The 25,175-nt window shown below is 42.3% G+C and overlaps 1 protein-coding gene across 23 annotated transcripts in view; it reads right to left on the bottom strand.

Moving 5' to 3' along the window:
- ADGRL3 (adhesion G protein-coupled receptor L3) overlaps window positions 1-25,175 on the bottom strand; it is a 524,429-nt gene that overhangs the window by 73,468 nt on the left and 425,786 nt on the right. For 18 of the 23 annotated variants that reach the window (XM_038178121.2, XM_072037083.1, XM_072037080.1 and 15 more), the window contains 5 exons: window positions 22,798-22,836; window positions 9,600-9,783; window positions 8,666-8,788; window positions 6,363-6,571; window positions 5,496-5,672 (listed from right to left, as the gene is read on the bottom strand). In XM_038178121.2, the coding sequence (XP_038034049.1) occupies window positions 5,496-5,672; window positions 6,363-6,571; window positions 8,666-8,788; window positions 9,600-9,783; window positions 22,798-22,836 (732 nt within the window). The remainder of the gene's footprint in view (window positions 1-5,495; window positions 5,673-6,362; window positions 6,572-8,665; window positions 8,789-9,599; window positions 9,784-22,797; window positions 22,837-25,175) is intronic. The other 5 variants (XM_072037069.1, XM_072037076.1, XM_072037078.1 and 2 more) reach the window with 2 other exon arrangements.

Genomic DNA, 25,175 nt, shown 5'->3' with positions numbered 1-25,175 from the left:
AGAGGGGTGATGCAGCCCCCACTCTGCGACACAGTTCCTTACCGAGGGTCTAGCCACAGCTCACAAGTCAGAGAGCCAAGAAGGATGATCCTAAGTAAATAAATACTCACTGGACTGGTGGGAAAGGAAGCCACGGCTGATAAACTTCTGTGTGCTCAAATTTCTGGCACCTGGAAGTGCAGAGCTCAGAAACTGCGAATTCAGTACGCAGCAGATTCCACGTTTCAGCCGAAATCTTTTTGAAGCCAGACTCTACTTTTTTTTTTCAGGCTAGACACCCCGAAGTTACCTGAGCAGATCTGCGTCAGTACCTCAGGGAATGACCAGATAGATGCTCACCAGCAAGCAAGTCCAACTGGCAGAACTAGGACTAGCAAGACAGAGCTGCAGCTCAGCTCAAAAAGTGCGTGTTAAACTGAGGGTGGGGAACTCAAGGAACTCCCTGCAGTGATTTACTCCCCTACCTAGACAAAAAGCTCAAGGGTTGCCACCAGTTACCACTCTGAATCGACCCCGTAGGCATAGATTACTTGACCTGATAGGTTCACCACAGATAATTTCTGTGATTCATGACAGGGCAGTCAGAGAGCACGCTAGATATTCTTAACAGCAAGGTTTGGGTAGTTTTCCAAGGGAGGCTAGGCAAATGCTAACATCGTTTTGTAGGTAAAACATTCATAGCAACAGCAGCATGCAATATATAACTGACTGTGCCTTTTACATCTTATTCTTGGAGTTCATCGGTGTCACAGATTTCTATTCCTAACACAAACTCAAATACTGCTGTACCTGGAATTTTAAAATCTCGTTCAAGACGAGCAGATTTAATAACTTCTCGGCTTAATTAAAAGAGTTCTTATTTAATAACCTTACAATAAGTTACATATTGCAACGTGTAATATACCTTTTTTTTTGAGAAATAACACTTTTGATGGTACAAAATGATTTGTCTTGCAAAATTCATCATATAACGGTTTCAGTAATTTAATTCTGCAGTTAGTGTTTTTGCAATCCTTCACCCACTTCTGCTTTCATTCACTGCTGTTTAATCCCACAAGTGCTAATATATGGATAAGACAGCACTGCAATAACTTTAGCTTGCTCTTTTTATCTGAAATGGCTGTATTGCTTTAGGCAATGGACCACTGCATTCCATTTAGACTTCATATATTTTTATTCCTTTCGCTCCCCAGCTTGCCTTATGCTTCCATTCCCCAAATAATTAGCATGATGTAATGTGTGTGTGGTATTGAATAACATTTGAAAGCTCCAGATTAATTGCTAGAGTTAAAACACCTTTCTTTTTTTTTTCCCCTTTCCCTTTTTGTTTTATTTATTTTTATTTTTTTTAAAGAAAAGTAAGCTCTGGCATCCACTACACACTGATAAGCAACATTTATCAACCCTAAGGTACCTTTGTTTATTCCGTTTTGGGTGATTTTTAATTGCATTTTCCCACTAGCTCTGAACTTGTTTTCTGGCTGCATATTTTTCCCATGGTACATTTAAGATGCATCTGCTATAATTATTATGATGCAAAGCGCAAGCTTATATGAAAAACAGCTTGTAAATTCTGAGAAGTAACTCTGCAGCAATTACATAGGAAGAATGGCTTATTTAACTATGGGCTTTCTCCCATGGCATGGGAACCTCTATGTTTTTATAGCATTTAAAAATCGTAATGATCATCTCACTGATACAAACAATTGATAGATATTTCACATAGACCTCACCCATGTTGAATTCATCTCATAATTTCGCAAAATATCCACGAGACTGCAATAATCTTCCCATAAAACGAGCCAAATGCACTTCCCAGCTGATGAAAAGAGGGATTTATTTCCAAGTCTTACATTCTCACAAAGAGGTTCCCATTTTCTCAGGAAAATTGTCCAAAAGGGCAAGGACCACTATGGGCCCATAAGGTCAACCCTTGCTGGGAGGAAGCAGGAGCGAGGTCCTGCTCACAGGTCACTACATGCATGCTGTTCTCTTCCCATGCTACACAGGACCCTGACCTGTGGTGCATTGCTCTTCCCCACAGCTATACACCCTGGCTGTGTGCACAGCAGGCCCTTGGGTTGGGGCACTTTTACTTACCCTGCTGAAATATATTTGTCCTGGTCCTGGAGAAGAATATCTAAGGTAGGATTTTTCTAGGCGTGCCTGTTTTCCATGGCCACGCTTTCCAAAACAAAGTCACTTCCAGGGGGGCTTCTGGGTGCCTCCAAGTCACTGTGCATGTAAATCAAATCTGCAGGGAGGCTTTCTGTTGGGGTGCATAAGCAAATCCGAGCCCAACTTATTTTAACAGGCAGAAAGCACCTGCAAAAGTAAAATCTCCTCCCCTTGATGGAAACCCTATTAAGACTGGAATTGATACCAGCAACTTGGTCTCTTGATGCATACCAATAAATCCCTGCCACCCATGGTCAGCCAATGTCATTTTCTGCCCCTCTGGACAAAGACATATTGCTGTGTCATGCTGGGAGCCAGATGGCCATCAATCACCTGCTCAACGGTGCTACCTTCCAACTCCGCCTCGCCACATACGCACTGCTAATAATTAAACCCCAGCCCGCAGCTCCCAGAGCAGCCACCGAGGTCTCCTCAGGAGAACATGCTCTTTTGCAATGCTATCAGGGAGGGAGATCATTCATGACCAGAAATGACACTTGTCAGATTGGTACTGCCTTTTGATTAAGGAGCAGGACTCAGATGTCCACTTGCCACGCCGTGTGGTGCTCAGTCCTGGTAGGTAAGGTTTTGAGAATACTCATTACAGTGAAGAAACTACGGTTTCAAAAACCCACCAAACTCAAGTCAGTAAATTCCAGACCTCGATTACAGGAGAAAATTGTTTTTGAGGCAAAACTTCCAGAATACTATTAATTGTGTATATGCCAGTCACATTTAGGGACCCTAGCCACTGACCAGAACACCACCGTGTGAGGTCCTGCACCAGCACGCAGCATCCTTTCCCCAAGGACCATTTCCATCTCACAGATGACTAAAAAGTCTCTGAGGCAAGGAATGCCTTTTTGTACAAAACACAAGGCAACAAAAAGACAGTAAAGTATGCATGCAAGATATGAGTGTGAGTCAATGGATGACAACAATCCCCATTTATTTTTAAACCACCACCTGGGGTGGTTTTACTCAGCCGGACAGCTAAGCTCCACCACAACCACTCTCTCACTCCCTCTCCTAAAAGGGAAAGGGGGAGAAAATATGAAGAAAAGGCCTCAAGGATTGAGATAAGGACAGGGAGGTCACTCAGCAGTTATGATCATGGGCAAAACAGACTCAGCACAGGGAGATTAATGTAATTTTTCACCTATTACTAACAAGCTAGAGAAGTGAGGAACTGAAAGCAAACTAAAAACACCTTCCCCCCATCCACCCTCATCCACCTCAGAGTCAACTCACTGCAACAGAATAAGAAATGTGATACATGCTACTTCCATTACTTGCCTCAAGTTAGCTGTAAGGCCATCTCCACCAGCAGACCAGAGGAAGATGGTACAATGAGGAAGAGCAAGGTGCTGAGTAGCTGGAGGGAAGAGCTATGGATGTTTGCAGGGCAAACACTTGCCCTCACCCTGAGGCTGGCATGATCAGTAAGACAGACATGCCAGGAAGCTGTCCGGTTGTAGCAGAGTCAAGAAAGTGGGGCAAATTAGGCTGTTAAGTCAACGATATTTCGGCTTCAGCAAAATGACAAAACATGACCTGAAAATCTGGAGAGCACTCACTAACAACCAAAACATCCGTGGGCAGGTAGCACACTGGTTTGGCACTCAGGAAGCTTCCAGTTGCAGGTCTTTCCAACCTGCTGGATGAGTGTGGGCAAGCAAGGGTCTTGCTTTCTCTTTCTGCAAGATGAGACAGCACCAGCACTACTAGTCTAGTGTGCTTCAGGTGAAATGCCATGCAGACAAGGCCAACCTACTTGAAGTTTGGGAAGGGACCTGTTCAGTGCTAGCCCGTATCTGCACCGTGCAGTACAGCTCACGTTCATTCACACCAGTGGAGTGGAAAGCTATCTGCATTTCCCAGGTGCAACCTTCGGTGACTCAGGTATATCTGTTAAACCCAGGCAGGCGATAACCAGACAAACATACATTGCTTGTGAAAATTCAAGCAGTTGTGGGAAACTGGCAAAAACGGACTTAGACTGCTCAATACCATTATCCTGTAAGCATGTGCTCTGAATAGGGCATTTCTTCAGACAACCCCCAGGATAATGATGCCACAGCCATTTGATGACACATCTCCTGGACTGGTAGTGAATCCTGCAGAATACAATGAATATGTCATTCTGCAGCAGCAGATCCATCCTGTCCTTCTCAGCTGGACCCAGCTGTTGTGGCAAATGAGCCGCCAGGCTCTCATTTCTTTTTTTGCAGAGCTTTGGTCATGCATGACAGTGCTTTAATATATATTTTATTGCAGCTCTTCACATTCCTCTTCAGATTATTAAGTGAAACAAAAATATACAAAGGAATGACACTGGAAGACTATTTAAGAAAAGGTCTTTTAAAATTATAATAGCTTTTGTGGTTATGCAGCCATGGAAGTGGCTCTGAAATATTCTGCCGGCACAGAAGCTCCTACAGGATCTATCTCAAAACAGTGAATTCTGAAGTGGTGCCAGGCACACAAAATGGAGACACTACAACACAGAAAATCATGAAGACAAAGTCCTTCAGGAATCAGGGCTTTCTCTTCTTTCTACATCAGGTGAGATTGTTTTCAATCTCACTAAATACTGCCAAGACAGCTCAGGACATGAGGACTGACTCAACCATTATCCTGTTCTTGAAAATAATCCCAGCTGAAAATCCCATATTTTCAGGAGTAACTTCATTAGCCCCAGTGGGGATAGTCATGTGAGAAACCAGCATTACATCACGGACCTAAAGGCAGACAAAGGAACTAACTGCTCATGTAGAAGCCTTGGGTGGATGGACAATCCAGACAGGATGGTATAATAGCTTCCTTTTTGTGTGTAGCTTGTTGCCACATAGTGAGACATAGAGAACGTATCTTTAGCTGGTGGCTGGAAAAAACGTCTCCACACATGCACCTCACAAATAATTGCAGCATTGTATTTGCCCTGCAAGCAGGGCACCCGACTCACACCCCACATGGCAGGCTCTGTCTGATCCTGTCCCACTACCAGGAGATGTTCTAGACCAGTAAAGCAAAGGATGTGGTACTAATGGCCAATTCTGCTCACTTGTCTTCTGCAGCTCTGAACTTCCCATGCCAGGAGCTCAGTGCAGCCTTCGCATAGGTGTGACTGTCTCCTTTTTCACTATGTTGCAGAAAGAAGGTTTACGTGAGGTATTTCCCACCATTTGTTGGTGTGAGTTGCCATCACACAGCAATTTCCCTGAGCAGCTGCCCTTTGTGGGGGTCACACAAATTGTGTTACATTAGCCACTTTTTCTGACCAGTCCATTGGCTGCCTGTGATTTTGCAATGCCTACCTTAACTTCCACGTGTGCCATCAGGACTGCAAAGTTGGTTAGGTGGTTACATGAGCACGTGGTGTGTGTCTTGTTAGTTGTCAGGAGGCGACATCCTTGGGTGGACCAATACCCTGTCATTGTACGCTTGGTATAGCTCCAGAATGAACAGTTTGGATTGAAATTTTCTTCTGACTGCTGCAAGGAAGCAATGAGTAAATGCAGTAAAATGATAGGGTTTCAGAGATTTCTAAATGCGTTATTTATTTATTTTTTTCCCCAGAGGCATTTTGTAACTCTTACCCTTTAATTTTAGATAAATAATCAGCAATGACTTAGATGTCAAGTATTACTTGTCGACACCAGAGAAAGTTAGGTTGTTGCTGCTCTGTTTGCTAATGCAAACTTAGTTCTTTGTTCTTGATTAATTTCAGACATAGACTAAATTCAGCTCTAAAAACCAGATTGCTTCATTTGCATTGCAGAGCAGAGAAATTAATTGCTTTAAGCAATCAACTTTTGCAATGACTGTGCTTGGCTAATAGGACTAGCTGTCCTCTTTCACTGTAATTCCACTTTCCTCTAATATCCCCTGCCACCATGATAAAATAACATTATGGCCCATTCTAATATATTGTTAGTTTTTAATTACAGAATGACGTGTGTCAGCAACTGAGCAATGGACATCAGCTCAAAGTAGACTTTCGTTACTTTTATTAATGCAATGTAAAAGAGACATTCGCCATAAATAACACAAAGTGCAGAGGAAAAAATGTATAATTCTAAATCTAATCAAGGTCTGCTGGGGGCCTCAGATCAGCCAACTTTAGTGGCACTTTGTTTTAGAAATTGAAAAGAAAAAACAAAGAGCTTTTCAAACTCACTCACCTTGATATGCTTGACAGTAAACACCACGGGATCAGCTAGGTAAACCTTATTGCTGAACTCTTTGTTTATTGCTGCCGTGATGACAGGTGAGTTGACAATGACGGAGTGATTAGTCGACATTGCTTCTGTTCCTAATTTCATGCTGGCATTCTCCGTGGAGAGATAGGTGCCCAGGTTGTTGTACAGCACAAAGGCCACCCTGATTTCACCTAGAAGGGGAGGGAGAAGTTCGATATCCAGGTCATCGCACCAGGTTTTGTTTTAGACAACAAACCTCTTCTCTGAACCAACTTTAAAACTTTTTTTTTGAGAAAATATTAAAAGGACCAAGATGTGGCATATGAAAATTCACCTTCTCCTGCCTATTCCAGTGCGTACCATGAGGTGCAAGAGGAAGTCCAAGGACGAGAAGAGCAGAAGCAAAGGTGGGCTTATTTTTGGGATAAGTGGGAGTAATGAGCTCCAGGGAAAAGAGGCCAGGTGGCCCATTTCCCATCTGACATAACACTATTCTCTGGCAATGTTTGGGAAACATATTTCATTCTGGTCTGCCATGGAGATGCCATATAATATAATATAATATATAATATATGCATACTATAATTTAGTCTAGTGCAGATTCCTTCAATAAATTAAGACAACCTCAGAAAGTGTGGGGTCAAATCTGGGAAAAGAAATCCAAAAATTTCCAACACAATTCCAATGTCACATGAAGGATAAAACAGAAATTGCAGAAATTTGCCAATCTGATAGCTCCTCTTTCCACAAAAATCCACCTGCAGGGAGCCTGCAGAAAAAAACCCACAACATACTACCAACCAACTGTTTTTTTTAAGCTGAGACCATCCAGTTTGCCTTCAGTTTTGCACATTTTTTCACAGACTACAAATAAGAACCAAATGTGATTAGTTTGCCTTATAAATATTAGCTGTGGGGAAGCATCTTTTGTTTCACCCCAGCTAATGCAGAAGGTGAAGCACTGATGACCCTGGGCCCTTCCCAACCTAAATTCTATGACAATTTTATTCCCAGGTCTTTGGCAATCTCTGCGTGGGTGTAAAGCTGGTACAAATTGATGTGAGTCTCCTGATTTGACCAGAACTCCACTGATACCATGCTCAGAAATACTGGCTCTCCCTTCCCTGCTGCCAACAAAATTTCTCTTTCTCTGTGTTTTTTTGTTTTTGTTTTTTTTTTTTTAATCTACTCCAAAGTCCACTAGTGGAGTGAAATACACATCCCACTGCAATTTTGCTACTCATCTTGGGTTTTACGCCAACTCTAAATGAAACTTTCCTCTTTAAATCATACATACAAAAGTACCAAATCCCATTAAGGAATTCCATGGCAAAGCTCTCTTTCTGAACCCCCAGACCAGATTCTTCTCTCAAAAATTGTCAGAAATTTTGGCAGTTTTAATGCAACTGGTCTGGCTGTGATAATGTCCTATCGTTCTATGCTTTGCCTACAGTGATCAAAGTCTGTAGTAGAGTGCTTTCTCCCTACACACAGGTTAATGTTGAAAAGACAGCCCCCATAGAATGCACACTCCTTGCAGAGTGGTAAAGCACCCAAACGAAGTACAAGCTTTAAAGGAAATCATAAATAGGAACATGTCAGGCCCATTAGTAGAAAGCCTGGCACTTTGAAGTTGGTCTACAGTGGGGCTGGAGAGATCAACAAATGTGTCTGTTCAAATTCCTGATCTGGAAATAAATGACCTGGCAGCTTGAAGACAGTTCACGTACAACATCATCTTTAATTTATGGTATATCAGGAGCTTCATAAGCTACAGAGAGAGGGGCACTGAAGATTTAGACTCTTAACAGTTAATCAACCTTTCCTGCTACACTGGCTCATTACTAATATTTGCTACTATTATTTCTTCCCTCTCTTTTCAGATACTTGCAGAGTGCCCCATTGTAGAACAGGTTACTCAAACAAGCCTCTTATCCTGTACAAAGGCTCCCACTGCAGACAATAGTAGTTAAAAGGACTTTTCTGGACTCAGAACAGTGCCCCAACAGAAACATCATTTAGTGATCTGGCATATTTTTAACAGCACGTAATGCTTTTGAAGGCTGTCAGTCACTCGGCAATACAATACTTTCCTTGTCAGCCAACTTAGCCTGTAGTTAAGGGCTTGGGAAGCTGGCATTAACATTAATGTAAATATTAACACAGTGATTAATACTATGCTTACAATTGGTTAAACACAAAACAATGTTTACAAGCTGTTCATAAACAATGCCTAAAGCATGACTGATTCGGAAGGCCATCATGGCCAGAAGTTTTGGACCTACCATTTCGACCATTTTGTTTCAAGGTATTTGCTGACAGCTGAATGGCGCTACCATGGCCCAGGTTCTGGGGAAACTTCAGATCTTCCAGATTCCCATCTGTGCTCAGCCTCGCAACCTCCAGCTCTGTATGCAAAAGAGACCAACAATAAGAAAAATCACTACTGAAACAATCCTCTGTGCAATACTTTGAAGTTACAAAATGGTGCTCCAGACCACCTGAAAGCAGAGGAATCAAGTTACAGTGTTTCACACTAGACTCTGTTTGGACTCCTATTTCTTTTTAAATCTCTGCCCTGAAGAAGTTTTAAATTTAATTAAAAAAAAAAGCAAATAAATTCTACTCTCTGTGGAACACAAAAGACAACCAGTTCTTGTAAACAAGAACCTCAGGATATTAAGGACAATGGTTAAAATGAAAATCTGAAAATGTTACTTCTTTGCCACTGGCGATTGCTACTTTCTGTAAATGTTATCAGTGCTCAGGATCTGTATTCATAGAAAAAGAAAGAAGAGTTGTTCTCATTTTACATATGCACAGTGGGAGTGCTGGTGCTTTCCATCATGCTTGTTTTTTAATTAAAATCAACAATCAGCCAAATAAAGACACAAATTTGTATGAAATGAAACACAATTGCATTACAGTGAACCATCTCCCTGTGAAGCGATGCTCTCATTGCCCTAGTAGATATTTTGCACTTAAAGCCAGGAGTAATAAAGGCAGCTTAGGTGTTCATTTTCCATGGGATTTCAAGGGTAGAGAGTTGCCTTATTCCTTTAGGCTCTTCTGGAAAGACTTCTAACTCTTCCAGACAAAATGCCAAGCCACATCTAACAGATTGCTCTCCAGTTAATGTATGGCCAAGACAGAAGCCAGGCTCCCCAGCCCTTTCTCTCCTTCTGGCTGCTCTCAGTATTTATGGGCTCTGCTTCTTACGGATATTGTCGGTGTTTTCCCGGACGATGTCCGTCTTCAGCAGGTTATCGGCCAGCACGAAGGCACTGTCCTCCACGGTGTCAAGTAACTTGGTGGCTGCTCGCTGCTGTTCACTTGCGTTGAGGTCCCTCCATGCATTCAGAGCCTGTGGCTGCAGGAGGTTGTTCACCGTCTCCACCATGGCCTGCAAGGGAGAGGAACTGAGTAAGAAAGGACTTTAGCAAACCTAAAGTCAAGACTGCTGACATGCACTCATTTCCCTCCTCCACACACGTTAGTTTATAGGGACAGGGCAACATTTCCTCTCCCTGACCATCAGGGCAGCCTAAAATGGAGTTAGTTATCGTTTATTGCATTAGACACAAGAAGGAGAGGTCTTGATTTTATTCTAACGCAGGCTGTGCTCAGATTAAGAAGGAATTAAGAACTAGGGGTGACAGAGTATGGGTGGAGGAATCCCTAAGGAAACGTGCATGAAAATATTTTTCAAAACCCATTCGTGAAGCAGGTTGCTGCTATTGGCTGCACCAGAATTCGGAAGCAGGGCTGGGGCACCCATGGAAGCTATTCAGTAACTATCTGCACGGGTTAGGCTCGATACAGAACACTTCCCACCACATAACCTCTGTCAGGCTGTCACGGCGATGCAGAGATAGTTGAGTTACGCCGCTTCATCCAGAGAACCAGCAGGTGCCCCCACAGAGACTTTGATAAGCCGTGACATTTCAAATTGCTCCGTTCAGGAAGGAGCCGGCCCCACAGTAACAACCTCAGGACCTCCTGTGGTGCACCTTGCGCCCCGGGCTGCCCTGCACAAAGAGCTTTCCCACGGAGAGCTTCCCACAGGTTAATCTAGGAGCACATCCAGGGTCACACGGAACCACGCCGGCCTTGTGATCGCTAAATTACAGCGCTAGAGGCCTACCCAACCTGAAGGTTTCGCTCAGCCTTAGACCTCTGCTTAGTAACTAAGCAGAAGCGACTCAGCTGTCTTCCAGGCAAGGATTTTCAATGAGACCAGCCACACCAGCTGGTGAAACTGATTGTGTGGAGATAAATAATATACTTTGACAGTGTTTCCTTCTGCTGGTTAGTGTCTAGCCATGAGGCAGGCCTGCCCCACAAAGAAACACCTCCATTACCAGCTATCGCTGACTACAGAATCCAACCTGCCCTTTGAGATGAAGTCGCCATTCTCAACAATTTTCTGCATGTTGAAAGCGCAGTCATCAAACCCATACCTCTGATCTTCAAAGCAAAGACAGTCCCATGGGATTTCTACATGTTGCAAGCCTAAAGTACCCTCCATGGCTCACTTTAATGAAAATACTTCAGTATTTACTCCTGACCGTTCTCCAGCAGAATGCTAAGGAAGAGCATTACAATAGTAACACATAGCACAAATGCCTCATTACTCTCTCCATCTACCTGAAAGGAAGGTGTGGAGAGCTGGGGGTCAGCCTCTTCTCACAGGTAACCAGTGATAGGACCAGAGGGAATGGCCTCAAGTTGTGCCAGGGGAGGTTCAGGTTGGAAATGAGGAGACATTTCTCCTCAGAAAGAGCAGTCAGGCACTGGGACGGGTTGCCCAGGGAGGTGGTGGAGTCACCGTCCCTGGGGGTGTTCAAGGAGAGGTTGGATGTGGTGCTTGGGGACATGGTTTAGTGGGTGACAGTGGTGGTAGGGGGATGGTTGGACCAGATGATCTTGGAGGTCTTTTCCAACCTTAATGATTCTATGATTCCCAGCGTAAGGCATGCTGACGTCAACTCTGGGTCACATCAAAACAGAATTGGATTTTATTGTTATATCCATGTGACCTTCAAGAATTTTCAATTACAACAAGGTTCAAGGAAAATCAAGGACATCTAGACCTGCCACTGCTAGTGCTTTTAATCCCAGCAAAGACGTTTCACTTAGATAATGCCATGTGCATCCTAATCTTAAATGTACTTCAGGTTGGATGTTTCTCATATCACCACAGCTCCTGCTGGAAGACAGAGGCAGAATCGGGCACCCCGACAGTAAAAAGCCCCTACTCTCCAACCTAATTAATGACAACTTAACTCAGTTGCTTTTCTGACAAATCTCTCCTTTACCTTTAGCAGATCTTTCCCTCCCTGGAAGCTATTGCCCTGGTCCTGTGATTAATAGACAACATTTCTCCTGAGCCTCACAGCTTGGTTTCCAAAGTATAGAGTAGCCAATGCTTCCATCACTGAAGCAAACTGAAATGGCAGAAAATCTCTTCCTTTATTGCCACTGCAAAAATCTTTTTCTTGTAAAGCTTTTACATTCCAGAGCTGGGATCCTGTTCTCATTTGCTGTTAAGCAGAAATTACTAACCATACATCAATTTCTTAAACTAATTATTAAACTAATTTTCCTAAGTAGTCTAAAAATCATCTTAACAAATGTGGTGTGTGCACAGAAAAAACAGGTTAACAACTTCAACGGCCAAAAAGAAATACTAAAAAAACGTTGCGTTTAAGTGTGGTTTTTTTTTTCAGCGTTTTAAAATCTTGAAGCCTAATCGCTGTAGCTCTTAATAAAATTCAGTAGTTTACTTTGGTAGCTTATCTCCTTTCAGGCAAAAAGGAGGTGTTATTCTTTCACAGTGACCAAAAAAATCAACTATTTTGCTGTGCTGGCTCTACACAACATGGAGTTTTCTCACAAAGCTCTTATATTCCTGGAAAGAGGAAAATAAGGATTTTTCTCACCTTTCAATATTACTGTGCAGACTACAATTTGCCTTACTTCTATTTAGCTCAGTTGTTAATAGTGTTTTTAAATCTCTGCTAAAACAATATGCTTTCATCAATATCTGAGTGGTGGAAATAGTCTTTGCAGCAGATCTAGCTCCTGGCTGTGGATGGAAAGGCAATGCTTATTTGTCTAAATATGAAACAGATGATGACATATTTGTGTTACTGTTATGCTGCGAAGATATTTCCCCAGAAAAAAAAAAATAGCATTTATTTATTTATTTAATAACTAAGCATTGTGCATGTATGCATACAAAGCTTGACAGAGAACCTCAGTTAGATTCCTCCTGCAAAATGTGTGCTCTCCATCCAATGGGCATCGTGATGCTGAGCATCCTTTAGAAATGACTAAACTTGAAATCAGCTACATCATATCACTTTGGATCCTGGGCCTGACACTAAAACTCTGGAAAGATTTCCAAGGACTTTGGTTCGGGTCCTTAGCAGAGATCTGAGTGAAGTTGGTAGACTGTCATCACTGGCATTGCAACCAAGATGAATTTAGTCCATAGCTTTTCCCAGAGGGTCAATCCCCTCACCTGCCTCAGTGCATTAATCAAGTGTTCCCCGCATTATATTTCTGAGTGCAGCACTTCATTATGGCTGAGTGCTGCAGGCTGAAGCCAAGGAGATGAGGTGCTAATGAAATGTTTGCATTTTGGACATGAGCTGAGGTAGGTGTTTAAATGAAACAAAACAGCTGTTAAAGCAACAGTGTCTCTTGAGACAGAGATGCCAACTGGGAAAAGTTGGGCAGGGAACCAGGAACTGTGGAAAGTCAGGCACATGGGACGAGTACTTGCCTATGTCTTTGCATTTAAGCTGAGGCTTTGTGGTTTAGGTGGGTTTGGCACCAACTCCAATGACTTTGTGGTGCTGAAGCTCCAGCATAGGAGCAGCAGTACCAATCTTCCAGCAAAGCCTCTCAGTGACCAGCAGAAGGGTTAGCCCTGACAGATGACCTTTGAAATGAAGAAGGCATGAGACAGGTCTGCTAGGGAGCTCATGACTTTTTGGGTTTTATCTGAGACCCTTGGTGATGGTGATAAAGGTGGGTATTTTCAGAGGGAGCTAAGGAAGTTTTGACCCAGTTTCATCCCACCTCGCTTCAAGAATTTAACATGCAGCACAGTCAGGAGCCCAGAAGCTCTCTAGTGTCTCTTCCCAGTCAAACTAGAAGGAAGGATCATCTTCATATAGGTACCCAAAGACACGAGAGTTTAATCCTGTCCCTGAAGGACCCAAAACCTATTTAAGGGTTCTGCATGAACCTTTACTGAAGACCTTGTCCCTGCTTCCCAAGCTGAAGGTATTCCACTGTTGTATTTTTCTTCTCTCCCCTACCTTACTCCTCTTCCAAAAACAGCTCAACTAGGTGAACAACTTCCAACTGAGCCAAAGCACTCTTGGGAGCCTCACGGACTCCAACATAACTCTATGTCCCCTACAGCACAGCACAAAACCAACGCCAAGGTTGCAGAGGCTTTAAGAATGAACAGCGTACGCACATATATGCCCAGGGAGAAGGACAAAAGTAACTTAAATGACATCAAGGGAGTGCTTTCAAAAGGCAGAGCTTGCTTGTTTGCAGCCTTAAAGTATGAAGAAATGATGGAAAAAGAGCACCAAGAAATAAAACATCCCATCTGTTTTTTTTATCCCGAGATCTGTAGGTGTACTGACTATGGTATCAGGGTACCTATACAATCACTGAATGCTGAACCCCCTTAATGCAAGCCCGTACAGAACAACCATTCTGGGTCTGATGACAGGTCCAATAAGTCTAATACTCTGTCTCCAACAGTGGCTTCAACTGGACATTAAGAGAAGCATAATGCCAAGAGCGGAAGATAAATCCCAGGATGGCGATTCCTTTCATTAGGTGGCTATACAGCCTCACGGAGTATGCATTCAATGTAAATAAGTGTTAATAAATTGCAGAGGGAGATTTTTTTTTTCCCCAGATAAGGGCATATGCTCATGGTTTCTTGATTTTGTCCCGAGGTTACAATACAGAAACAACATGTAAGACTTCCTTCTCAAACACTTATAAATTGGTATTAAAAGCTGCGTTGTCAAAAGGGCAACTAATTAGGAGTCTCACAGTAATTACACATCACTAAAAGGCTGATCATATATGTCCCATTGATTTCCTCTGTGACAGCTGCTTCATTCCATAAAACTGAATTTTGCATGTTGATTTATTTTTATCTTCTCCCCCTCTAGAAATGCCTGGCAAGAATATCTGTCTATGTGACACATGGTTTAAACCTACAGGATAGTACATACCCAGCGACACCACATCCCTTTGTTTGTCTCTCACCATAACAACACCTAAAGCATTGCTGTTTGACAAAAGTAGGCTCTGTAATGTAAAATCTGTCTTCAGCTGGGAATTGAACCTCAAAATTACCAAGAGATGTCAGGCCTGCTAATCTCATTGCCGATTTTGGACCAGAGCTCGTTGTGCTGTGCTTAAGCAACTCTCCCGGTGCTAGGTCCTAAAGGTGTTAGATCCTAAATGTTTATAGCTCATTTTAGCCTTTCACTAAGCAGCTGATGGAAGAACGGAAACCCCAATGAATTTAGGACTGGAGTACATTTTCAAGGGTGTGTGAGAAAATATTGTTTCGTGCCAAGTGAATACCAGCAAGCCCTACAGGGAATGCTGGTTGAGCGCCTCTGCTCAGCTCAGTAATTTTCAAATTCACGGGTTGTCCTTCCTTACAAAACAGCACCTCCTTAAGATGAGACTGGAAACAGTATAAATTATTTTGCATGCACCTTATATCAAAGTCTAAGCTCCTATAGCGGCACTGGGTGAATAAGGAGAGTGGCATATGGCATTAAAGCACCACTTTTGCAATGACATTTCTACTAAAACTATGTGCTTTTTATAACTTATAAAACCCTATCTCACACTGCTAACACTCATCTTCCTTGACCTAACAGGAATACTTGATGCAATGCACTTTGAAAAATTAGTACAGAAGGAGCTCCATCAACAAAGCTGTGCTTTGCATTGATAGACTGAAATCATGGCTGGTGCATGAAAAAAAAAAAGCAGTGCTTGTACAGCTGCCCCTGCACAAAAGGTGTTTGTTGGTACAGCTTCGCTAAGAAAGGTTTGCTCACTCTTTCCCAGAACAGTGGTGCTAAGACCATAGAGGGCAATCACATAGGTACAGCCTTTGCCTGTGCTTACTGGTTGAGGTTCTGGTCCTGTTTGAGGCCTCTGGGTACTACTCCAAAACAAGTGCATCGTCATCTTTATTCAAAGCATGCAAAAAATGTTATTAGCCCACTTTTTAATAGCAGCTTGAGATTTTATGGTAAATCAGTGGAGAAAAAAAAGCACGAAAACCCTTTCAGGTCTAAAGTGCACAGTGAAAATGAAAAACACTTCAGAGGGTAGACGCACTGAAATGCGGATATGGTTCAATGATTGCAATATTGTGCTCTTTTTTTCCCTTCTTTCTACTAGAAACTAGTAGTACTTTAAAAGAGCTTACCTGCCTCCTTGCTCAAGAATAGCTCATTTTTGTCTGTATTCATATGAAACACCCAGTGCCAAAATAACCCCTTTTTTAAAGCTATCAATATTTGCAAGACTCCAAACTAATTGAGTTAAAGGCATAATCAATGATATTGAAGACAAGTTCCGCTGGAAGCTGTGCAATTGTTGCCTCTGGCCCTAAAAAGTACCAGTACCAGAGAAGCTCCCATTAACTCTGAATATACCTGGTATAGCCAAAATGGGCACTCCCGATAAGAAGATGGGGATGAAAACCTGGATTTGGGCATGTGAGGAGAGCTGGTTCTGGCAAGGTAATTGCACTGAAAGGGACCAGCTCATGAAATGATGGACTTCAGAATGACACCCCAATCCCTCTACAACAGGGTCACCAATCATACCGAAAGAGTCGTCTGCTATGTAGGACTTAGGTCAAAAATAGATGCACACGTTATTTCCTCAGTTCCCTAAACAGGAAAAGGGTCTTTTTGGCTAAATGATGGCATTACATCCTATTTCTTAGCTGAGATGAGCATTCAAATATGTCTGACAAAGCTCTTCACCCTTGCACTTTTTTTTTTTTTCTTTTTGTCATTTATTAATTCCAAATTAAATTTAGTCTCTGGTCAAAGGATAAGTAAGCACACTGGAGACAATTTCTTATGGGGAATCCCAGCCAGTGTCTAAGGCTTTTTGCAAAGCAATGTGGTCATCAGAAAACAACAATAATATTCACTGAAATGGATAGACACATATTTAGATTGAATCTATCTGAACTGTGGTTAAAAATAAAAATCGTTAGAATACCTGCTGCTAATCTGCACATCTGCCTTCAAAACTAACCCTGAAACACCAGTCTATGCCTAATACCAGAGGAGGTGACTGGCAACTGATGGCAACAATTTTGGCAAACTGAACCAAAACCCACAATTACTACTCATGGTGAAGGCAGGTAGAGATCTTCAACTGGCCTTGCAGAGGAATTTCCAAAATGAGTCCATAGATTCAGGATATAGGTTTTCAAGAAAGAGCATGCAATCTCCTCTTTTAAATGCTACAGAAAATGTGTCTGCTCCAGGCACAGGAACTGTACCAAATCAGAAAGCGCCTGAATTTCAGCGGCGCCGAGAACTCGCTGCAGTGGGAATAAAGGCACTGACCTTTATTACAATTAGGCCATCTACAAAAGCTTTCTTATGGAATTAATGGTCTTGCACTAGGCATGCAAGGTTTGCAATCTTGGCCTTCAACTACCAGTAATCTCCTAGTGGGAGCACAAAAAAAAAATAAAATAGGAGATCTAAGAAATAAAAGGTGGTTACAAATTACAGGGTATGGTTTTTTACTTTGCTTAGTATATGAGGAAGAATATTTTAAGGTCAGAAGGCATCTGTAGGACTGAAATAAAAGCAATTGATTGGGAAGAAGGAAATAACATATGATCTATTTCATCTAATGAGATCTTCCCTGCAGAATAAGCTGAAAACTGCATTTATGAATCATCTGTATTTGCTGCCCTACTGTTTGGGATTTGAGACTATACAAGCAACTGCTAGAATAATTACACAGGGGAAGTGAGTAAAGATGTAGAAAAAAAAAAGAAAATGGCTTGCAAACAATAAGTGCTTCTTTGATGGAATATCCATAGCCTTCAAGGGAACTCCTAGGGTGGCCATGAGATTCTTTTCTCCCAGTGGTCCAAATTAAAGGAACATCTCCCACTGGCCTCTATGGTAACTCGTATAGAGACTTTTTCCTGTGCCACCAGATTTAAGGGCTGAGTCAGCCTAAAGTAGAAAGTAAGCACACAGTAACACAGAAAACATTTTTTTTCAGTTTTGCTGTGTTACATGTGACAGTATGATCATATATGTAGCTTAGCTGTAGGTAAAGGAACACGTGGTCATATTCCTTTTTAATATTTACGTGAAGAATTTGGGATTCCAGCCACAAACCCAAGGCTGCGGCTTTGATCCTCCTCTCCCCTAACAACAGGCTCAGTGCAGCAGAAACACGCGGGGTGGGGATTTATATTTTTGCTCTTACTGACACAAATCAAGTGCAGGTTTATCAAGCTGTGAAGTATATTAAGTTCACAGAGTTTTAACAAAAGGGCTACCAACCCACAGAACCCTGCTGTGAGTCACACTTCTTTCAGATGTCCTTTTAATTATATTAAATGAAAGTTTGGGGCACTTTGATGCTTAGGGGCAAACATCTAGCTATCTTGAAAAAGCTGCTGAAAGTACTCCCCATAGCTATAGCTAATATCCTACATTGTATGCACACTGCTAACCAATTTATTCCAGCCACTTTAACAACGATACCTCTCCTGACAGGCCACGCAGAATAGCATCAGGAGTTGAGCAAGGCACAAATCATTAGAGGACTCTGAAAGTTGTTTGACACGCACCGCGGAGCTCTTTGTCATACAGCCAATTAAGTGACCAAACAAGGAACTCGAAAATCCTCATTAATTTGCCCCTTTCTCTATAAATGGAGGTTAGAGTCTTTCTTGTTGCAGGCACAACAAGAACACAGCTAAACGTGGCGTAATTCAATTTACTCTCCGTCTCAAGAGCTACAAGTTTCTTTCGTTTCATCCTCACAGAAGTTTGAGCCAACTGAGCAAGCAAGCAAGAAGGAGAAAAAACAGAATTAATCCACTTTAAATATTACTGGCAAAGTCCCAGGCATACCTTTTATCTACCGAGAGCTGCTGGGTTTGAAAAGAATAGAAAAAAAAAGTCTCTTCTTTTACTCAGTCCTAAACTTAATGGCTTGAATCCCCTGGGGGAAAGCCTTTCATTTTTGCTTAGTACAGCAATTCCAACAGCCCGTGTTACAAGGGTGAGGTGTTCAGAAAACTTCCAGGAGAACTGGAAGGCTGAGGCTGACTGCAGCCACCTGCTGCCATCTGCTACCTGGACCCTGCCAGGCTCTCAGCACTGGCCTCGCTGGTGGCTGCAATGCCACCTGCACCCAGATGCTCTTGGGGTCCCCATGGGGTGGGTGGCACCTCCATAATCTCCATGTAGTGTACAGACAAGCCCCGAATTACAAAACAGGGCCAACTGGTTTACAGGACAGCCCAGAGGATAGCAGGAACCAGAGCAGAAACTGCTGTTAAGCCAGGAAAATGCTGCAAAAGCAACGCTCTGCTGCTTCCTTCCACACCTCCCACAGAACAGCCACTCAGTCTATCTATTGTATTCACCATCCTCCAGCTTTGAAGCAACTGAGACTGGCTTAAAAAAAAAAAAATAATAATAATGGGACCCCCCCTGGAAGTTTTTACCCTCTGAGATCTGCATCTCAAATGCAGCACAGTTTCACGTGGGAAGGGGCTGCTGCCTGGCTTCATGATGCCTCTCAGCTGCAGACCACAAAACCCAAGCAGAGCAAGGAGGTGAGCTCAGACGCTCTAATCAAGAGCACACACGTGCTCAGGAGGACTCTGCATGTCTGGACTGTGTGGTGTGAGCTTTTATTAAAAGCTTGTGTTTCCCATGTTTAAGAATTCCATGTTAATAGGGCCTCCCTTACTGTAATATCTGAATGTTTTGGTTTGGTTTTGTGTGTGTGTATTTTTTTTTATTTTTTTTAAACTTTATTACCCTTCTCATATTCCCAGAGGTCGGGGGGATTATATCCACAGTATTATGAGATGAGGAGCTGGGAAACAGTGAGCATGTGTCACTTGCTGAAGGGCATGGAAGAAATCTGTGACACCAAACCCAGTTTCACAGCTCTCAGTAGACAAATGTTTAGTGTTTCCTGCAACTCCAGAGCTTCACTATATGGAGAAACACCTTCAGAAAATGAGTAAGTTCTGAAAAAAAAAAAAATCCAGAAAATTCTGACCAGCTTATGTCACACATCAGTCACCAAATGAGGCTACACTCACCCAGTGTGTCACCCATTGTGACTCACTCTCCTGCACAAAGACTTTTTCCTTCCCTTCCCAAAATAGAGTGCCAGGAACAGTGCACTGCGGAAAGGTGGGCCTGAGTAATGCGGGGAGATGCAGCTCCAAGGGGAATTGGTGCAGAGATCTTCAGCCACTAAAATGCCAGTCACCTGCTCCAAGCTCTCCTTAGCCGATGGAGAACCCTTCCAAGTTCACTCACCCCACCCCTGTTGGACATCCACCTCTGTAAGCTCAGCCCATCTAGGCGACTCCTACCATCACAAATTAAAACTGATGTTGCAGTTTCTTAAACATCACGGCGATTGGCAAACCCCCAAGCTGTTGTCTGGTCATTATATTAACATGGATTTATCATACCACCCGTCAGATTGGCTCTTGTTGGATTTTTGAGAGAAAAGAGATCATCTACCACATTTGCAACTAAAAGAGGAGCATCCATAATCTCTGTCTTCACTAAATAAAATCCCCAAGTTTATAACTCAATAAATATTGTGGCATTTTACAGACATATCTAATCAATACTTGTTTTAATTATGACATTACCCAGAAAAATAAGATGGTAATCTGATACTACGTCCCTGTTTCATCTTTGAATAACTCATAACATTTCCAGTTCCATTTTACACATTTATTTATCTTATTAATTTATTTTGGACTCTATAGGACCTTACACCTCAGCTGGCACAGGGGCTCTGTCATAACCACTTAGGTTTTGTCAGCCCAAAGAAACCACTAAGACTGATATTAGTAATTATCATCTTCTCAAGTTACCCTCCCCTTCCCACAAATTCACCTGTTTTCAATTGCACATTTGATTTTTATAGTTACTGAGCATCTCTCACATAAACTGTATGGTGCTTTCCCTTGCCTAGGGAGCACAGCTGTGGATGCTCTTCATGACAAAGGGACCAGCAAAAGGAGATCATGTCAGCAAGGCTGAAAACTCAATTTCTCTGCCACCGGTGGCATAGTTCCACGTAGCATTGACCTCCCAGTGACTTCACAAGATCTGGGACTTCCCCATTTAAAATCTGTTGAAAAATTATTGCTAAGTTGTCTTTGCCAGCCCAGACATTTCACTGCCTGGTAAAGGAGAAGTGGCCTGTAACAGGAATACCTGCAGTCACATTTAATTGCTATCACAGACAAACACTCCCCCCACAAGATTTTTTGCTGACTTCAGCAACATGATTTTCCAAATGGAAACATACTGTATGAAAATATGTCTAGATACATTATTTTACCTCCATATATTACAAGGCTGAGCTGGAAAGGTTCAATTAGGTCATCTAATTCATTCTTCAAGCCCTCCATTACAGGACTGTCCTCTTCAATAGATTTACCAGCTTTGTTCATATTTACACTAAACAGCTTAGGCAATGAGCTTTCATCAGCTTCGGTCTACTACAGAGGTAGGCAAATGATTAATGTTTAAACATAGAAGTAGCCTTTCCAAGTGAAAGGCAAGGAGTCCTTGAAATTAATGGTAAGCTTAAGTCTATGCAGAATTCAAGTTTTTATTCTATCAATGCCAAGATTTCTGTAGAGTATATTAAATCCACTATTCAGTACTGTTCGAAAGAAGACAAAAAGACCAGGAGTCTGCAATGAGTCTGCAGAGAGCACCTGTGCAGCTAAGGAAAGGACAACGTTGAGTAGCATCCAATATCCCCAACAGGAGTGTGCAGTCCATGGTCAAACCAGCTTCACCATGTTTCAACCGTAGACAAGATAGCCAAACTGGGAGTAAGCATTGAAGGGTAAAATTTCCTTAAAATGATAAATGATCCTAAGGGAGGTCAGTCCAGATATGATACGTATAACTCCATAACTCATCTTTATCCATTAACGTTTATGTTAGGGAACAGATGAGGGATGGCTTGCTGTCATGGCCAAAGGGAAGACAGACACACTACCAGCACAGAGGTGAACTGTTTTATATTTAATGTCCTAGAAATCTAAGCCATCTAATCTTCCAGATTAAATGAAGTATGCACTCACAAAATAAAGTCAGTATGAGCTGTAGGAACTTCCACTATGCAGAAAAAAATCAGGTATTGACAGCCCCCTCCGCAAACGTGGGTTTCATTTTCACACCTCCGTTATATATACACACATAAATAATGACCAACCATCCGTAAGTTTAACATCGAAGTTCATAAGCACAAGACAGAAATTAGGAGGTAAAACACTCACATTTCTTAAAGCAGCATTAACTCACCCATAGTATACAAACAGCTTTATACAAAAGTCACTGGAGCAAGTGCTACAAACCTAGGTGACAGGATAAATAACGTCATGACCCAAGGCCCCGCTCTTGAAAAGACTACAGGCAGGTCTTTCCAGAACACTGGGACTTGACTTCGTTCATGTAAACACAATGTGAGCCTGCACATTCAGGCCGCAGCTGGGTGAACTTTATGGGATGTTATGTTCCTAATCCTATATTTAGTTTGCAGCACTCTCCTCCTTCTTACATCCCTCTGCGAGGACACTCTGCATTTCATTATGATTCTACCTCCTCCCTCATGCCAAGTGCCGCAGTTTTGAATTGTTTCTCAATTTGCAAGAGAAGAAGGAAAACCAATAAATCGCATACAGCAGCTATTTGAGTGACACGTTGCTAGCAAAACCCAGGTGGTCTGGAGACACCTCTGCGAGCAGGGGGTTTTGCATTCTGGAATTGCATGCATCCAGACTGTTCTGCTTATTCCAGTGTCTGAATGGGTCTTGTCAGATCTCTCCTTTTTTTTTTTCCCCCCACTTCCTTGTTCGGAGTTTTTGTCCCAAATTTTTGTCAAGGCTGTGAACAACCGGGCAAGTGGGGAAGGGAAACGAATAATGAAATGATCACATTATCCTGTAACCTTAACCTTAGGACTTGCTGCCACACAGGTGGTAAAATCAGATTGACAGACAAGAACCACTTCACAGTCACTCAGTCAAACAACAACTGGACACGTGGATTAAAAACACAAGAAATACCTGGACATAGGCCCTGCAAGAGCGCTCCCTTTTCTGAAGCTGAGTCCATAAAGACAGCAGATTAAAGACGGAATAGAAAAAACAAGTTAGTGACAGAACAAGGGAAAAAATTTTGAAGAAAATGCCTATGTGAAAACCTCATTTCTCTTTTAAACAGCTCTTGAGAACGAACCAAACCAAAGGAAGCATGCGAGTTAGGCAGCAGTGGAAGGCTGGAAGGACGGGCTCCAGAAATAAAGGTTAGTCCTGTTTCAGTTAAGCACACACTGGAAACTTTGCAAGAGCAGCTGTTAGATGGTAGAGACATTTAGGTAAAGTGGAGGTGGTCAGGAGACAACCTTTTCCTTACAGCTTGGAGTTTTCATGTCAAACAAGGCTGGAATGGATGGGGATAATTGTTATTTTTGTGAAAGGAGAGTGGGCTCTGCAGCTGGAGAGTGCTGATGGCATAGTGAGCTATAACCCAGCTTTGGACAAGCAGGGAGCAAGCTGTACGCAGGATATATCTATACATAGGCCTAGACTCATCCTGAGACACCTGCTCAAGGCAGAGCCTCTCATCCAGCTTTATCTCACCTTAATGCCAGCTCTGGAGCACGTCAAGTGTGATCACACCTGAAGCTGTGGGAAAGAGCGTTGCCCAGAGCTCCTGAATGCATGAATGGCCATTGAAAAGCTTATAACTAGGAAATGGGAATCAGATTTAGTATTTCCAGTTGAGGCCATTTTCTCCTCTTTGGATTAAGCTGCTTGTTTAGGACTGAATTTTCCAATTTTCTCTTATACTGCATTGTACTTTCCTTTGTAATTACTGGGTCTAAATACTTTATATGCTGAATAGCCTTTCCATAAAGAATCCCACCTTCTTAATAGGAGCCACATTTAAGACTGTACTTTGATATGCACTTGCATGCCTCCTGCCTGATAACTGCACTTCAGTGTGTCATGAAATTCAAACAGGCACTTATTTACCTCCCTGGGACTTTGCAGGCTGTCTGCAGCAGTGAGCTAGAAATGAGACCGCTCTGCAGCAGCGCAACTAAAGTCAGGCTGCTCGGAGCCACTGGTTTTGGTGGGTTGCTTTTTGCTGATGTACCTGAGTTGGAAATGCCTGTCCACGGAGATCTGGGGTAACATACTCTCAGCTCACAGCAGTGCCATCCCATGAGGACAGCTGAGAGCCAGATCTGTCCCCAAGAGTTCTGAGACTCCGAAACAAACAAAGTACATTCAGGTATCAGGCAGTGTCTAATTTCAATTTCTAAATCATCAGTTTCTAACAGTAGAAACCTTCTCTGGGTAAACTTGGCCAGTATGAAGACTTTTCAGACACAAATGGAGATCAAAGAAAGCCTTGCTGGAAATTACAGAGCTATCTACTTGGGGGTCTCACCAGTCCGCTATAGAACGATTATTACCTTAATTAAGCCTGATCCAGTGGAAAGCACAACGCTTTTAGTGACAGGAAAGTGGCTCCTTAAAGATGATGGCTTTTAAAAACTCTGATTATGCCAGTTTACTTTAATTCATTGTTTATCAGCTTGTGAAAAATAATAAAAACCATAAGAGCACAGGTGAATGCTTTCAGATGGAGCATGAAGGCAAATCCCCAGCATATTTCCTTTAATGATTAAAAGAATATTTAATGGCTAGTGCTTACTTTATTTCTCCTTTCTGACTAAACAACACTAACTAAAACTCTTTGTAAATTACTTTTTCCTTTTTTTTTTTCCTTTCTTTTTTTTTCTTTTCTTTTTTTTCTGGAAATACTCTTGATCAGTGAAGGGGAAAATGGAGCAGTAACTCTGCTGCCTTTTGTTTGCCCGATACTACTTCCAACTCGAATTCATGCATTCTTAAATGAACACAGAGCAGTTGCTCTTCTAAAGAATTAAGTGGGGAATGAGAGCAAGTAAATTACCGAGCCTGTCATTTGGATCACTGACTCGCATCGTTGTTTTGCAGGACTCCACACGGTCCAGAATTTTAATGTGGAGTGCAATTGATTTGTATGAGCTGCTTGTGCAAAGCTGATGGTGGTGGTGGTGGGGGAATCTGCACGGGGAGCCACAGGAGGGACAGCAGAGCTGAGCAGCTCTGCCTTTCCGAACCTTCCTGTGACAGCGGTAACTCCCACCTTTCCCCAAGTTACAACCCCATTTCGTGTAATAAGAACAAATATTGGAAGGTAGGATATAAAAAGGTGAAAAATATGTGATTGCAAAGCTGAAGTGACAAAATGTTGGGTATGGCTAGGACATATTCAGAAGAGCAAGCAGACTAGAATCATGAAACCCGTTAGTAGGTGACATTAATTGCTGGTTTTACCTCATATTGTCAGATATCGCCATAATTTCAAATAAAACCATGGTTGGATT

The sequence above is a fragment of the Anas platyrhynchos genome, chromosome 4, assembly GCF_047663525.1.
Source record: "Anas platyrhynchos isolate ZD024472 breed Pekin duck chromosome 4, IASCAAS_PekinDuck_T2T, whole genome shotgun sequence".
In the NCBI taxonomy this organism is placed as follows: domain Eukaryota; kingdom Metazoa; phylum Chordata; class Aves; order Anseriformes; family Anatidae; genus Anas; species Anas platyrhynchos.
Note: the sequence above shows the minus strand (reverse complement) of the source record. Positions and strands in the feature narration are given on the sequence as shown.